The 17750-nt window shown below is 40.2% G+C and overlaps 1 protein-coding gene across 4 annotated transcripts in view; it reads right to left on the bottom strand.

Moving 5' to 3' along the window:
• plch1 (phospholipase C, eta 1) overlaps positions 1 to 17750 on the bottom strand; it is a 145775-nt gene that overhangs the window by 65512 nt on the left and 62513 nt on the right. The window contains exons 4-8 of one of the 4 annotated variants that reach the window (XM_059651088.1): positions 16287 to 16539; positions 15861 to 15981; positions 8949 to 9119; positions 4670 to 4763; positions 1252 to 1455 (exon numbers count right to left, since the gene is read on the bottom strand). In XM_059651088.1, the coding sequence (XP_059507071.1) occupies positions 1252 to 1455; positions 4670 to 4763; positions 8949 to 9119; positions 15861 to 15981; positions 16287 to 16539 (843 nt within the window). Of the gene's footprint in view, positions 1 to 1251; positions 1456 to 4669; positions 4764 to 8948; positions 9120 to 15860; positions 16071 to 16286; positions 16540 to 17750 lie in introns of those variants that run through there. The other 3 variants (XM_059651087.1, XM_059651085.1, XM_059651086.1) reach the window with 3 other exon arrangements.

Here is a 17750-nt window from a genome sequence, read left to right as displayed (position 1 = left end):
ACACATACATGGAAAACACCTCAGCTGCTATTTGTCTTACATATCTGGAAGGAGACTTTTTTGGCCCCCCTTCCTGAAATGGTGATTGAAACAGATTCAGCAGTAACTTTCAAAGAGAATGGATAAATACTTGAATGAGAAAAGGGCATATGAAAGGAGTAGATTAAAGTAGTTTTTTCTGAAGAAGGGTCTAGGCCCGAATGGTCAGCTTTCCTGCTCCTCTGATGCTGCTTGGCCTGCTGTGTTCATCCTTGTTATCTCAGAATAAAAGTATTAGCTGGATAACCATACCAAATGATATATGAAACAAAACCACTGGTCCTGGGATTTTATATGTTCCAGGTGTTCCGAGATTGCTGCATTTTCAACAGTTTGATGAAACGTATACAGAGACATTGGAAAGATATCATGTATGCGCACTGGGAAAGCTGAAAATCACTTTAGGTACAAAAAAACTTCAACAGCTACATTTATAGACATTACTGAGGTGATGGAAAGTACGAGGTCTATCTAGTTTACCTTCTACCACTTCAGTAATCCCATTTTACAATGTAAAGCAGTTGTTACTTAATCATAGTAAATAATGTCAATTATTCAAAAATAGATTTACAAATGACACTAGGAAAACCTAGTTGTAGAAAACTTTGAGAATCATACATTCAAATGCACCGTACCTGCCCCATTCCCCCCTGCATGCTTTATTTAAAACATTGTGGTGAAAATAAATTCATTTACTGTTTTCCAAAATGTTATTTTCTGAATGAAATCAATCTTGCTTATACTTCAATGACTCAATATTAACTGCTTCCAAAATCTCCCTAAGGAATCTATTCCATGAATTGTCCAGTCACCTTCTGAAATATTGTTTGCAAGTTGGTTTTGAACTTTCTTCACTTCGAGAACAGGCCGTATCCTCTGGTGTATCTTTTATGAACAATTTAAAATAGATTGCCATGGTGTACATTATCTAGTCCATTTAGAATGCAACATTATCACTCAAATCATCTCTCTCAGGATTGTGTTTTCTAATGAGAAACTGTTCAATTAACGTAATTTATAAAATTGGAACAACTGCTTCAGCATTAAGATCCATTTTAGGAGGCATCCTACATAAAAAGTTCCTCTTTCAGTAAAGCTGAAGCAGATGTGGAACCAAACTTGTCCCCGGAGATAACAGTATTGTTGGATTTACCAGGCTTCTCAGAATACGAATACTGTAGATATAATTTGAAGCAATCACTTTATAGCTACCTTCAACGCAGCGACACCCAGCCTGCAGCACCCAGGAATACATATCCACATTGGACTGGGAAAGGAGTTGATCCCCTGTCAAGTACGTGTTGTGCGATGAAGCAATAAAGTAGTTGCACAATGGTTGATCCATATCCTGATTAACTTCATAGTGCAAAGGGTTAAATATATCACATGCAGGACTGCGCATGAGGTTAGTAAAACCTAAATGCAAAAGGAGAATTAATAAACCAGGTAAAAGCAGATTTTTGTTGCAATCCTTCTTTTCAGACATATTACATTTTGGTCTATGAAATTAAACCTGTTCAGTTCAATAGCTTAATTGTTAAAAATCAGCCAGGGGTATAGAATGCTGCAATCATACAAAAGGTCTATCAGTCTCAATGCGTAATTGGGAATCTCAAATGTCCAAAACACTTTTATATAGGAGTTTAGGCAAGAGTTATTCATCCACTATTACATAGTTGCAGCATTGTGCTGCTCCTCCAAATATCCAAACCTGGGTCCTTACTTATTGTGCTGAATGAATGAACATTACTGGCTTTGATTTAATAACATACATGAATAGGATACGTTACATTGATATTGGAGACTGTATTGCCTACTACTAAATTCGTTGGTCTTTTGAGGTTGTGCTGCTAGTAAATCTGCAGGATAAAGTAATGTAATTTTGAATAGGAGGAAAGGAAATACCATCCTTTTGGAAAAGTCTTGTAAGTAAGGTATTGTACAAAAAATAAAGCAAAGCACTGCAGATGCTAGAAATCTGAAACACAGAAAATTCTGGAGAAACTCAGCAATCCTAACTGCATCTGTAATGAGAAACAGAGTTAACGTTCGGAGTCCAGTTATGATCTTCCTTTCAGAATTCTGATGCCACTAGACTTGCCAAGCTTCTCCGTGTTTTCTAAGTTTGTTCAGGTTTAGTACAATGTCTATTGATACTCCACTGAAATCCAACAAACAACTCTGTACACTTCAGCTGTCAGATTGGAAATCTCAAATGGTCTAAACACATTTTTGGAACAATATACAAGTTCTATACAGATTTTTCAGGTTAGCTACTCCAATTTTCCTTTGATTTCAGGACCAGAACTATAGGTCGTCTTTATCACAACAGAATAGAAATTGTAGCACAAGAAGTAGCTATTTTAGCCAAACATGTCTGTATTAACTCCAGGTACTTAATCTCAGTTTCCACTCCCTTTACTAGTTGTGAGTTTATTGGTTCAATTGCATGCCTCTTAAGTTTATTTTGGTCTCTGTTTGTCAAAACTTCTTTTGCATTCTATAGTTCTTTCAGTGGCTATCATTTTCTATGTCCCAATGCAGTCTCAAAACGTTATCATCCAACTAGGATTCACCAATAAAAGGTATTTGTTGATTAAGATATTTTACATTGCAAATAATGTTGTGACATCTTTACATTAAAAAATAACCTTTATGTTAAAAACATTGTTTACAATCTCAGGATATGCCATAATTCTGTAGCCAATGAAAGACAACTGAAGCACCTCAGTCGTAATTATAATATTCTGGGAATTTATGTTGCTAGTACTCTGTATGGAATAGATTAAACTTTATTCGCTGAACTATATCGTGACCATCTTTTTTTTAAACAATTGCTTCTCCCTTCCAACTCTGACTCCAAGAGAATTTGAATCTGCCTTAACTGGCTAAACAGTCATGACCCATTACAGATAAAAGTTCTTTCAGATATGTGACTTTGTCTTTGCACTCTGCAAGCTTTAGCTCATTCTGTAGAAGTCACTAACTCAGATGTAAGCTTCACGTAATCCCAGAGACTCTAACAGACTATAACATTATCCTATGGTTTTATTAGGACCCAAAATAGTACATTTAGAGAAACATATTGTACTAAATGTTGGTGCTTGATGGGATTTTTCTGGGTTCTGGATGTTGAAACTAATTTCCCTGACATCCTTATGCTTTTTTAAAATTTGATATTGTTATTTTTTGACATTACTATAGGCAGTGATTGTAAATCATGCTTAAGCTACATATTAAATCAAGCAGCAGATGGCATACTTTAAATTCAAAGTTCAAATATACAGGAATAACAAGGTGTAGAGCTGGATGAACACAGCAGGCCAAGCAGCATCAGAGGAGCAGGAAGGCTGACGTTTCAGGTCTGGACCCTTCTTCTGAAGAAATTTCTGAAGAAGGGTCCAGACCCGAAATGTCAGCTTTCCAGCTTGGCCTGGTGTGTTCACCCAACTCTACACCTTGTTATCTCAGATTCTCTGGCATCGGCAGTTCCTACTATCTTCAAATACACAGGACCAGATTTTCACCACCAAGGCGAGTACCTCAGATTAGCTTTGATTTGAAAGGCCCTGTTAGATCCAAATATTACTTTCGGGAGCCAGAGGAACCCTGGCAAGGTGACTTATGTAGTAATTCAGAGGGATTTTCAACATCCAATGAGCCATTTACCAGCTCTCTGGACTCTTTGCCTCTGACCCTGAGCTAACATTCACACAGTTCTGCAGAATTTACACAGATGGTAATTCAGGAAATTTTAGGCAGAATTAAACCTTGTTTAACATCAGAATAGTTTCAAAATTACCCTTACTCCCAATAACTACACTGCACCACCAACCACCGAGTAACTTCCCATCCCAACCCAACTATCTCCCCTAACCTGACCATCCCCTGATCCAACTACTCACTCCTAATGCACCATTACCTGTCTCGCCCAATACATTGGACTATTCCTCCCTTCTACCCAACTAGCACCCCCCAGCCAACCAAATCACCCCGTGATGTGACTCGACTAAAACACTCATCAGACCTGAATACACACTTCCCCAACTCTGCAGCTATCCATTCACTAACTTTCAAACCAAATCAGCTGGGTACCATAAAAAAGTGAAAATGTCTTCCTTCAACTCCTTTCTCCCTCAGTGGTGTTCCCTGATGGATGTTGTTCATTTCTGGGGAAGCTGGGCTCCAAAGGCACTGTTTGAAATGCATACAGCATCAAGTCAAGGCAATTTATGAATGCAATGGTAATCTAATAACCATATTCTGTCTGGAGTATACAGGCCCTTATCTTTGATACAATTATTATCAAAACAGTTACCTCAAATGTTGATGTTACTAAACTGATTAATTTACAAAGAATTACAAAAATATCAACATTTTAGCCTGATAGGTACTTATTTTTCTCTGCATAAAGAAGGATAAAATCATGTGATGCAATGAAAATGCAAATAATTTTCATGGTATTTGAAGCATTTCTAGTGCTATTTAATGTTAAATTAGAAAAAAGCCCAGATTGTCCAATCAGATCATCAAGGGAAAATAAAGATGCAAGAGAAAATATTTAGCTAAATTCCACCCATTAATGCTACAGCAAATAAACGGCATTAAAAAAGTTAACGAATCCAGTTACCTTCGACACCTAAGACATTTTGTTTCTTGTTTTCCTCAGAGACTTCAAACTTCTTTATAATATCCACACAAAATTCTAATGTCACATTTGTCATCTGTGTGAAGAATAAATATTAGTTTAGGATGTTTACTTGAAAACAAAATACACCATTGGTCTGATAAAAATTCAATCAGATTGACCTAATCTCTAATCCGATTATAAACAGTATAAACTAAGTGCAAAATAACTCCAATCAATGTAATTCCTGAAAGTGTGAATATTTTAAGTAGACACATGAAATTATGGCTATTTTTGTTAAAAAAAATCAATCATTCTTTCATTGATACCAAAGTTATTAACAAGGCGAGCATCTGTTACTTACCCCTAATTACCTGTGAAAAGTGAGGCCTGTGAGGTTATTTCATAGGCAAATAAAATTCAATCACATTTCTGTCAGTCTGCAGCCCATATAAAACAGACCAAGTAAGGGAGGCAAATTCAGTTCCTTGAAAGACAACAGCGAACCACAAATGGGTTTCTACCACAAATTTTATAGTCATCATTGCTGAGGCTAGCTGTCAATTCCATGTTTATGAATTCAATTTAAAATTAACTATCCCATAGCAATGGTAGGGATTTGAACACTTGTTTCCAAAAATTAATTTGCATTACTAGTTTAGTAACACAACCACAATGTCACCATCCCATCTTTTAATTGAACAGCCTCTGAAAATTGTTCTCGGGGTATTGACATACAATTTATACACAACTATTCAATGCAACGCATGTAGCACAACTTTCTGCTCTCTGTTAATTTGAATGAGCTCTGCATCCTGTGCTGTTATTGGTTGAACACATCAGCAGGGAAGCAACATAATGTGTTTCTAGTACTAATTAAATTTGCAAACACTTTTTAAAGAGAGCTTGTATGTTTTAAAGTAGCTTTGCATTGTGAATGAAGTAATTGCCAGGATTGGTGGTTAAAGGGAGTAGAACTGGAAAAGAATAAGGAATGGGCAAAGACAGAAATCCTCAGAACAGAAGGGTCACTGGACCTGAAAAAGTAACTATAACTTTCTCTCCTCAGATGCTGCCAGACCTGCTGAGTTATTACAGCAATTTCTGTTTTGGTTTTTATTTTTGGTTTCCAGCAACCGCAGTGCTTTCAGTTTTTTGTTTAATGAGGAATGGGTTCCAGATTTCATTAACATTGCACTGGATACTTTGAATGAGGAGATGGAAAGGATGAGCGTCCTCTATCTGCAGGGGGTGCGGGAGAAAGGCCCTCATGTTATATAAGTAATGTGCTGCCTACGTGTGTCTTGGGAGAGTGCTGCAACCAATCCTTCTTCCTATACCAGTCCACAGACTTCCTAGTCCTCTGTGCTGAAGAATGAGCCACAAATATGTTCCATCAGAAGAAGCTGTCCTCAATAGCAGGATGCACTTTATTCCAACTCAGTAACTATACACAGGTTGCATTAACTTTTGGGTATATTGATTGTTACTAATGAGAGGTAGGTAATACACAAGTTTCACCAAGAAATCAAGCTATCTACAGTTGCCTGAACTTCATATGATTGCCCAAATTACCTCGATCTGATGGATGCTTTGCCCAGTGGTTGGGTTTTACATATCAGAGCGGGTAAAGCTTCAGCTTAGCTCAGATGAACTCTTTCATGTCCATTACCTTATCCAAAACCCCAGACGTCTCATCAATTGACTGCGGATCTCAACAGCTGTAGAGATGAATACCAGACCTGACAACATGGATGCAGTGCTAAAAACTGTTAATGTCCTCCCTTGAGTGGTCAAGATTAATGAATGCATTCTAAAATGCAATATCCTCAGCCACTTTTCCCTAATCACCAAGTCCCTTCGTCAGGCCTCAGAACTGACATTTAAATATTTTATCTCACTTTATGTACTGAGCACTACATCAAACTTCACATTCAAATCTCTCAGATTGCACACTGCCAGTTATTCAACCATGACTGGAATAAACAGGTGAGAACATTGCACAGCATTCACTGATACACACACCTTTTCTGCGAGACAAGGTGGTTCACAATTGAAGGCAGTAGGAGCCAGCCCATGGAAGGCAGATGAAACTGCATATTCGAAGCCCACAGAACAGAGAACATAGAACATTACAGCTCAGTACAGGCCCTTCAGCCCTGATGTTGTGCTGACCTGTGAAACCAATCTGAAGTCCATCTAACCTACACTATTCCATTATTATCCATATGTTTATCCAATGACCATTTAAATGCCCTTAAAGTTGGCGAGTCTACTACTGTTGCAGGCAGGGCATTCCACGCCCTTACTACTCTCTGAGTAAAGAACCTACCTCTGACATCTGTCCTATATTTATCACCCCTCAATTTAAAGCTATGTCCCCTCGGGCTAGCAATCACCATCCGAGGAAAAAGGCTCTCACTGTCCACCCTAACCAATCCCCGATCATCTTTTATGTCTCTATTAAGTCGCCTCTTAACCTTTTTCTCTCTAATGAAAACAGCCTCAAATCCGTCAGCCTTTCCTCATGAGACCTTCCCTCCATACCAGGCAACATCCTGGTAAATCTCCTTTGCACCCTTTCCAATGCTTCCACATCCTTCCTATATTGCGGCCACCAGAGCTGTACGCAATACTCCAAATGCGGCCGCACCTGAGTTCTGTACAGCTGCAACATGACCTTATGGCTCCGAAACTCAATCCCTCGACCAATAAAACCTAACACACCGTATGCCTTCTAAACAAGCCTATCAACCTGGGTGGGAACTTTCGGAGATCTATGCACATGCACACCGAGATCTCTCTGCTCATCCACACTCCCAAAAATCTTACCATTAGCCCAGTACTCTGTATTCCTGTTACTCCTTCCAAAGTGAATCACCTCACACTTTTACGCATTAAATTCCATTTGCCACCTCTCAGCCCAGCTCTGCAGATTATCTATGTCCCTCTGTAATCTGCAACATCCTTCCGCACAACCCACAACTCCACCGACCTTAGTGTCATCCACAAATTTACTAACCCATCCTTCTACGCCCTCATCCAGGTCATTTATAAAAATTACAAACAGCAGTGGCCCCAAAACAGATGTTTGCGGTACACCACTAGTAACTGAACTCCAAAATGAACATTTCTTATCAACCACCACCCTCTGTCTTCTTACAGCTGGCCAATTTCAGATCCAAACCGCTAAATCACCCTCATTCCCATGCCTCCATATTTTCTGCAAATAGCCTACCATGGGGAACCTTATCAAACACTTCACTGAAATCCATATACACTACATCAAGCGCTTTACCCTCATCCACCTGTTTGTGCACCTTCTCCAAGAACTCAATAAGGTTAGTGAGGCACGACCTACCCTTCACAAAAACGTGGTGACTATCCATAATCAAATTATTCCTTTCTAGATGATTACAAATCCTATCTCTTATTATCCTCTCCAACACTTTACCCACAACCGAAGTAAGGCTCACTGGTCTATAATTACCAGGGTTGCCTCTACTCCCCTTCTTGAACAAGGGGACAACATTTGCTATCCTCCAGTCTTCTGGCACTATTCCTGTAGACAATGATGACATAAAGATCAAAGCCAAAGGCTCGGCAATCTCCTCTCTAGTGTCTCAGAGAATCCTAGGATAAATCCCATCTGGCCCAGGGGTTTAACTATTTTCACACTTTCCAGAATTGCTAACACCTCCTCCTCGTGAAACTCAATCCTGTCTAGTCTAATAGCCTGTATCTCAGTATTCTCCTCCACAACATTGACTTTTTCCTGTGTGAATACTGACGAAAAATATTCATTTAGCGCCTCTCCTATCTCTTCAGACTCCACGCACAACTTTCCACTACTGTCCTTGACTGGCCCTAATGTTACTCTAGTCATTCATTTATTCCTGACATACCTATAGAAAGCTTTCGGGTTTTCCTTGATTCTACCTGCAAAAGATTTCTCATGTCCCCTCCTGGCTCTTCTTAGCTCTCTCTTTAGATCCTTCCTGGCTAACTTGTAACTCTCAAATGCCCTAACTGAGCCTTCACGTCTCATCTTTGACTTTCAGGTTTGGTTTGGAATTTTTATTTCTTACTGGCTGCTGATATTGCATTTTGATGACAGCTTTCTGGGGACCATAGGCAAAAAGGAGCTATTTAGATTGCCTCCTCCCTTCAATTTCCTCTTTCACATCATGCTCCATATCAGCTTGCTGAATAGCTGGCAGCAGCTCAAGGTTTATGTAGTCTAAAATAAAGTTTAAAAGTACACAATGCTTGGCTAACTTACTTTTTGTTCTGATTTGAGAAACTGAGTAAGTTCTTCCACAGTTAGATAGTCTTTCCTGTCACTGTAAAACTTCACAAGTAGGAAGAGATCCCGTCGCAAAGACACCATCTGATAAAACACAGAGAACTCTTCAAGATTTAATGAGCCCTGATTTTCATCTGTGTCAGCTTCCTATGAAGGAAAGAAAAATAAGATAAAAGACCTCTCATTCTCCAGTGTAATGAAAAGCAAAGACATCAAGTTATGTGTGTACATTTTTTGATTTCCTTTTTCTGAGGACATTTTGGATATATTTTCATTTTTCCACAACATTCTGAACTGTTTGTTTATCACCTCGCTCAACAACCACTTGCAAGCATCGTGTTAATTGCAGTCAGTTTCCATGCTGTGTTATTGGCTGTTTTTGATCAACAAGGTGAACTCAAATAATTAATTTCTGCCAGTTTTTCTTTACCTTTCTTTCCCCATCTCCCAAAGTGGAAAAGTGCACATCCTCCTTTATTATGCCATGCATAGAATCAGGGCACAAAAATAAATCTGTTGTCAATATCCATAATAGCTTAAGTTTCTAGCAGGCAAAACTAGTAATAAAAGTGTGATTTTTAAAAATAGATTATCCCACACGGAGAGATTTCTCTTACAGTAGTTAAAATATGTTATAAATGAATTATTCCATTGTAAGTAATCATTTCATAAAAATGGTGAATCATGTCAATGAATCTTAACATCAACAATAAAGGTGTCAAAGACCTACCAGACAACAGGCATGTTGCCATCCAGGTTCAAGCATTCTCTGTCATCAGGAGCATCCAACACTGCAGAAAGAAGGTCATGGTTCTTCTCTAGTCTGCTGGCTTGAGTGCCACCATCCTCCTTCTGATTTCTCATACTCTATCCCTGTTAACATACCCACTCCAATCAAGACTCATGCCTGAACTAGTCTCGTTATTGCTAACATTTTCTCCATTCACCACGTTATTCCGTGACACCACTCAGGACACCTCCACAAATGTATTAACAGTAACAGCTGTGCCACCCATTTTCAGCTTCTGTAATACCTTCCTCTCATTCCAAGAGGAAGACAGTCTACAGTATGCCAAAAAGAACCAACTCAGGTGAAGGGCTGCCCGTCATTCATCTTCTTACTCCCAATGAAGAGAAGATCCTGGCTCTGACCACATTGAGCAGGGCCCTGGACTGCCACTGCAGTCTGCCCTTGACTTACTATGTTAGCAACCCCTTGACTTGATTAATACCTGCTGACAGCCACGATAAACTTTCCGGTTTTGTGCCTTTGCCCAATGGCATGGCAATACAATAATTATATAGAGAAAGGAGGAACTGCCCATGCTGGAGGATCTGAGATAACAAGGTGTAGAGCTGGATGAACACAGCAGGCCAAGCAGCATCAGAGGAGCAGGAAAGCTGACGTTTCAGGTCTAGACCCTTCTTCAGAAACATCAACTTTCCTGTTCCTCTGGTGCTGCTTGGCCTGCTGTGTTCATCCAGCTTTACACCTTGTTACTCAGTAATTATATGACCTGGTTATCTCTGGCTGAGGGGATAAAGTGCAAAATGACAAGGCCTGGCAATACAAGAGATGCTGGGAGCAGCCAGCAAACTTAAAGTGAATGCTATGAGAATGGGGAAAGAGCCCAGAAATGCAGACTGATCCATGCCTGAGGCGAAGCAGTGAAATGCAGAAGCATCTTGGTAGTGAACTGGAGATGTACCATGAAAGCTCTTAGGCTGGCACATATCAGGTACAAATGTCCATGGGTGCTTCCCCCAAGAATGAGTCCTAAGCCTGCTACTGTACTCCCTATACACCTACGATTGTATTACCAAATTCCGAATGAACGCCATCTACAAGTTCGCTGACAACACCACCATAGCAGGACGGATATCTAACAATGATGAGTCAAATACAGAAGGGAGATAGAGGGCTTGGTGACGTGGTGCAATGAAAACAATGATTCTGAATGTCAGCAAAACTAAAGAACTGATCATCAACTTCAGAAAGAAAGGAGGAGAGCATGCCCCCATCTATATCAAGGGAACTGAGATTGAGAGAATGAATTGCACCAAGTTCCTTGGAGTGAAAATAATCGACCACTTGTCCTGGACTTCACACGTAAATGTGACAGTCAAGAAGGCAGAAAAATGCCTCTTCTTCCTCAGGCAGCTCAGGAAATTTGGTATGTCTATAAGGTTCCTCACCAACTTCTACAGATGCACCATTGAAAGCAAACTGTCCGGGTGTATAATGGCCTGGTATGGCAACTGCTCTGCCCAGCACCATAAGAATCTACAGAAGGTGGTGTGCATAGCACAGACCATCACAGGAGCTAACCTTCCATCCATGGACTCTATTTATATGGCTTGCTGCTGTGGAATGGCAGCCAACATCCTCAAAGACCCATCACACCCTGACCACAACCTCCTACAACATCTTCCGTCAGGCAGAAGAAACAGAAGCCTGAACACATGTACGAGCAGATTCAGGAGGAACTTCTTTCTGACCACTATCAGACTGTTGAATGGACTCTAGCGAAAAATAATGTAACCTGTATGCCTAAGAGTCTTTTTGATCTGTGCATCCTTTACTTGCTGTGTTCTGCCTGTACTGCTTGTCAACAAAGCTTTTCATTATTTATGTACACATGACAAACAACCAATCAATCAATCAAAGTGAGATGCTCATGGTAGTGCCAATGGAGTGTTGTCCAGATCTTAATGCTTAGTGTCCAACAGGAAGACTTTTTGGAGTAAGTGGGAAGTCAAAGAGCCTGCTCTGGTTTTCACATTGAGTGCTCCCAACAGCTAGTTTGCATGGCAAGTTTCATAAGATCATAACCAGAATATTCGTGTGGCGAGATGGGCTGTTAACAAAGTGTTTAACAAATAATTATGAGCATCAAATCGCAACTTGCCACTGCTAGAGACAATCCCACCATGCTGCTTGAGAAAAGCAGTACACGAAGTAGCAAGATGGGCCTCATCGAACATCCCAGCTCAATTCTACCATTCATCTCACCACAGTCCACAACATGCAGACCCTAATAGGATTCTGCCCATAGATTCTTAAAACTGACAATAAAGTACCAAATGTCTAACAACAAACAGTTTAAAATAGTGACTGTCACACCGGTGACCCTAAATAGTCAATTAGCTTACTGCTGTTTAATCATAATCAGGTATTCACAGTTCAAGCAATAAAATCTAATTTTATCCATTGCATTAACTGAACAGTCTTCTATGACTTAAAAGATCAAATTTCTAATGCATTTGTGAAGAAGGTTTTGCAAAAGCAAATTTATGATCATATTTATATCAAAGTCACTGAGAGTACCATCATGGGAAAGTTGTCTTCTATGACTTGGAGGCAATAGGGATTGAAGATGCTGGAAGCCAGAGTCTAGATGTGTGAGGCTGAAAAAGCACAGCCAGTCAGACAGCATTGGAGGAGCAGGAAAGTCAACATTTTGGGCTGAAACCCTTCGTCGGGACTGGCGAGGGGGAGGGGAGCCCAGAAAAAAATGGAGCGGGGTAGGACTGGGGAGAAGGTAGGAGTAACTGTGATAGGTGGATGCATGTAGGAGTTATTGTGATACGTCTGTGGGAAACGTGGTGTGGATAGGTGAGGAGGAAGATGGGCACGTTAGGTCAGGTCAGGAGGAGATGGCTGAAACATGGGATAATGCTGGGGATGGAGGGACTTTGAGGCTAGTGAAGTCAATGTTAAGGCCATTGGGCTGTAAGCTTCAATGACATTGTGTTAGCTCTTTTTCTGCTTTATTGGGCATCAGCTGTATAATTCTGTCATATTAATAATGATATCACAACCGGCGCACTCTCTGCTTTTCAAGTTGTATTAAATTTATGAAGGAATATCAGCAACTGATTCAGTTACTGTGTTTGACTGTGTCCAACATACTAATTTTGAAAACATCAAAAATATCCTTAAAGGACATTAGGAAGGAAATTAGTACTTTTCTCAAACATTGTCTGGCAACATTGTATTGTTACACCTTTACAAAAACAGCCTCTATTGAGGGTAATAAATATACATTTATAAATAATTCATTTGACCCAAGCTACTCCAGCCTCAAACATGTAAAACATATAAAGAACATTACTTGCGCATTAAAGTTTTCAGTTGCCTTTACATGGTCTTAGGTAACATATGTCATATTTCAGTGCATCATTCCAGATATTTTCTCACTGAAAAGATTAGTAAAGAAGTGTTTAAATGTATTTAGCACAAAATGCAATAGGCTAAACTGATAATTATGTATCATGACATTTGTCTTTAGCTAAGTTTTAAGCATTCCTTTTGAATCTTCTTTGTGCAACATATAAATGCCATGTGCTCATTCTGTTGTGAGCTTTCTGGTCCTTTCTAGCTACGGCAATCACATAGTTAAAAAATAGAGACAGACAGTCAGTCTGACATTACACAAGCTTGAAATGCAGCAATTTGCCCATTTCTGTCACTTTGTATTTCTACTTGCGAATGAAATGAAGAGGTCCGATGAATTTTAACCTGTCTCAGCTCGGCTGTCAACCTTGCAAAAAACTGAAAAAGTTTACATGCCAAAAATATGAAGTGATGGGAGGTAAGGGTCACCTGAAAATTGGAGAAATTGATTCTGCTTTAATCCTTGAAGAATCATCAAATCATTACAAGACCTTTAGTGAAAGGAGATTTTAATTTAATTTTTTTTCAAAAATGTCTTAAGTTTTGTTTGGTAAATTATTGTCTTATGTTTCCTGTATTGGTCTGATATCCTTTAGACTTATTTAGGTCTTTACTGACATAAAAATCATTAAATCAGCATCACATGATGAAAATATATTTTCACCTCAAAGTCATTTCTAGAACAGAAAATAATAGCAATTTCTTTATTTGGCGATATAACATTTTTAAAAAAAGTATGGTTGAAAGAAAGATTTCATTGGGAACATTGCATTGTATGTTATACATTAGTAAAAAGCATTTTGTCAGGATAAACTGACATACAGATTGAAAAAATCTCAACTCATCATTGTTTCCCTGAAATCTCTCTCCTTCAAGGACACTTCTACGTACTTCTAACAGTCATAACATATTAAAAATGCAAACAGTCTTTACTCATCACTTGCATTAAATTGTGATACATATACAAATAACTTTACGTTATATGCAGGCATAAGTCCTCCTGCCATAAGATTTGATAATCCATCTCAATTTTTGGAGTGTAGTGTAAGCTGATATTTTCCATTTAATTGAGGATATCAAGTTAAGCTCTCTGATGATTGATTAAATTCAACTTCCAGGCCTTCAACTATTTGAGCTCTCACTGAATTACAGGCACAATTTTGTTCTTTCATTTTAGGATAACTAGAGGTTCTGGTGAAGGGATGGTTAAGATCAAGTTCAGTTTTCAGGGAAAATTACAACCAAATTTTATTCAATGGAAAGTGGAAATAAGAGATCTTGAATCATGCTAATTCAGTATATTTAATGAAAAGCTTGAATAGAATATGTCCTCGGCACCAGTTTTATATTAAAATAAGGAGTGGATGCTTTGAATCTACAAAAGTCTGTTTGTATGTCCCTTCTATCGCCAAAGGCAAAGTAGTTTCTGCCACTGTCTTAGTGTACAACTCAGTACAGAGTGGTGGAAACTAACTGCATTCCAGTAACAAAATAAGATAATGAGTTCTTTCTCCACACCCTTTCTCCTTGCCTATGTGCCTTAGCTTTCTACATACGTAAAACACCTTTACCTGATTTGAATGAACTTGATCATAAGCCAAATTGAAATTTCAATTATTTTCAATATGTATTGATAACATGGATAACACAGAAAGGATGTTCCTCATGGGTGGGAGTCCAGTCTAAGGAAATGCAAACAGTTCTGAGGAAGAGTCACCAGACCTTCTGTTCTTCCCCTTCACAGATGATGCCAGACCTGCTGAGCTTTTCCAGCAACTTTATTTTTGTACTTTTGTTGTCTATTTGTTCATAAGCTGAGGCAGGATTTTGTGTTTCGGAACAGAACCTGATGTTGCAGTCAAGCGTGTGCCTCTATTCTGCAACGTTTAGAACAGAAAAGCGGCAGTGATTCTATTTGAATTTGCCAATTAGAGAACATACTTCAATCAGAATGGTGTGTGAGCTACTGAGGCTGAAGGGCAAATAGGAGATTTTCTGGTTGCAACTTGCCACTGCAGAGCAGATGAAAGTGCCTCCAACTAATGTTGCTGCCTTCTCAACAATCTGAATTCAAAGAAGCTGCCAGGCAACCATTGTGTATGAGGATCTGCTGGCCAGGTCAACAGCGGGGAGTCAAAACCTGCTTGGAGCGCTGCTCCCCTTGTCTGATCCTGGAAAGGTGTCTCCTTCGGCTGGCCTATTGCTGACTCAGCAACCCAAAAGCCAACTGGAAAATTCCAGGCAGCCTTTGACAATTAACTTTATTTGTCCTCTCCGTTGCCTCTCCCCGCTCCCCCCCAACCCAGACCTCAATTTGATCTCCAGTAGAACGCCCTGGAAGCAGGATGGTGCCAGTAAATTGACAGTGTAAAATTACTTGTTCCCTCCCTCCATTCTTGCCTTCACACTGGAGTGAAAATTCTGCCTTTGGTTTCCAGATTATACTGTGACACCTTGTGCCATTTATCACTTATAAAATACAGGCTATTCCTTTGCTGCCTTGGATGAAGTGCAGTCTAATTGCTGCAAGTGGACCTAATTGTGATATGTTTCTGCACATTTTGAATCCTGTGAGAAAAATGTGTTTTTGTAAATTCTCTAACCTGGTACAAATACCATATATTAGCATTTCCATACAAACAAGAAATAAATGCTTAATGTGAAGGGAACGGTATTGGCCAGCATTAATCAGTTATGACCAGGCTATTTACCTGAAACATCTGTCTGATTTTCCTGCGAGGTAGATTCACATTTAGTTTATGCATCAGTTGATAGATGTCCTCAATGCACAGCAAACCATCTCCATTCTTGTCAGCTTCTTCAAAGATCTGCCTTATCGATTTGCAAAAAGATATTAAGGGTAAACAAAAATGCAGTACACAGAGACAATACATTAGCTAATGCTGGAAATTAATCCATATGCATCTTTGTACGCTTTTCTGCTGTAAAATTAGCAAAAGCATCAAATTTGGATGTTTGCTTATTTTTATGCTACAATTAAATGTATTACATGAGCAAAGCAAAAGTGCTGATAGTGAAATTTACTGTGAAACAATTCAAGTACATGTTAATACAGGCCGTGTACATGACAAGGCTGCAGTGATGAAATGATTATGGTGTGTATTACACAAACATGCAAAGGATATTGGTCGTGAATTCTCTGTCTTTTAGTAAGTGAAGCTTCATCCTTGATTCCAGCCATTAGGTATTTTAATCCAGTTATCCAAGTGCGTGCATCCTCACAGTTAGAAGTCACCAAGTCCAACGTCACCATGTGATTGCCATGGTAAACACTGAAGCAGCAGCTTGGGTCAAAGCTCCCTTCAGCATACCGATGAAAGTTAGTTGACTGGGTCCCTTCTAAAACTTTACAAATGGAATCAATGGTAACTGGAAAAAGAAGAAAAAGTGGTAAATCATTTTAATGCACAGGCACTGGGTTTTCAGAAATCAACTGCTAATTTATAAAAACGGGGATCATTCTCAGGAATAGAGATAATGGGAACTGCAGATGCTGGAGATTCCAAGATAATAAAATGTGAGGCTGGATGAACACAGCAGGCCAAGCAGCATCTCAGGAGCACAAAAGCTGACGTTTCGGGCCTAGACCCTTCATCAGAGAGGGGGATGGGGGGAGGGAACTGGAATAAATAGGGAGAGAGGGGGAGGCGGACCGAAGATGGAGAGTAAAGAAGATAGGTGGAGAAGGTGTGGGTGGGGAGGTAGGGAGGGGATAGGTCAGTCCAGGGAAGACGGACAGGTCAAGGAGGTGGGATGAGGTTAGTAGGTAGCTGGGGGTGCGGCTTGGGGTGGGAGGAAGGGATGGGTGAGAGGAAGAACCGGTTAGGGAGGCAGAGACAGGTTGGACTGGTTTTGGGATGCAGTGGGTGGGGGGGAAGAGCTGGGCTGGTTGTGTGGTGCAGTGGGGGGAGGGGATGAACTGGGCTGGTTTAGGGATGCAGTGGGGGAAGGGGAGATTTTGAAACTGGTGAAGTCCACATTGATACCATATGGCTGCAGGGTTCCCAGGCGGAATATGAGTTGCTGTTCCTGCAACCTTCGGGTGGCATCATTGTGGCAGTGCAGGAGGCCCATGATGGACATGTCATCAAGAGAATGGGAGGGGGAGTGGAAATGGTTTGTCATCAAGAGAATGGGAGGGGGAGTGGAAATGGTTTGTCATCAAGAGAATGGGAGGGGGAGTGGAAACCATTTCCACTCCCCCTCCCATTCTCTTGATGACATGTCCATCATGGGCCTCCTGCACTGCCACAATGATGCCACCCGAATCTCACCCATCCCTTCCTCCCACCCCAAGCCGCACCCCCAGCTACCTACTAACCTCATCCCACCTCCTTGACCTGTCCGTCTTCCCTGGACTGACCTATCCCCTCCCTACCTCCCCACCCACACCTTCTCCACCTATCTTCTTTACTCTCCATCTTCGGTCCGCCTCCCCCTCTCTCCCTATTTATTCCAGTTCCCTCCCCCCATCCCCCTCTCTGATGAAGGGTCTAGGCCCGAAACGTCAGCTTTTGTGCTCCTGAGATGCTGCTTGGCCTGCTGTGTTCATCCAGCCTCACATTTTATTATCATTCTCA

Source organism: Stegostoma tigrinum, chromosome 14 (genome assembly GCF_030684315.1).
Source record: "Stegostoma tigrinum isolate sSteTig4 chromosome 14, sSteTig4.hap1, whole genome shotgun sequence".
Lineage (NCBI taxonomy): Eukaryota > Metazoa > Chordata > Chondrichthyes > Orectolobiformes > Stegostomatidae > Stegostoma > Stegostoma tigrinum.
The sequence above is the reverse complement of the archived record's forward strand: the minus strand, read 5'-3'. Positions and strand labels throughout refer to the sequence as shown.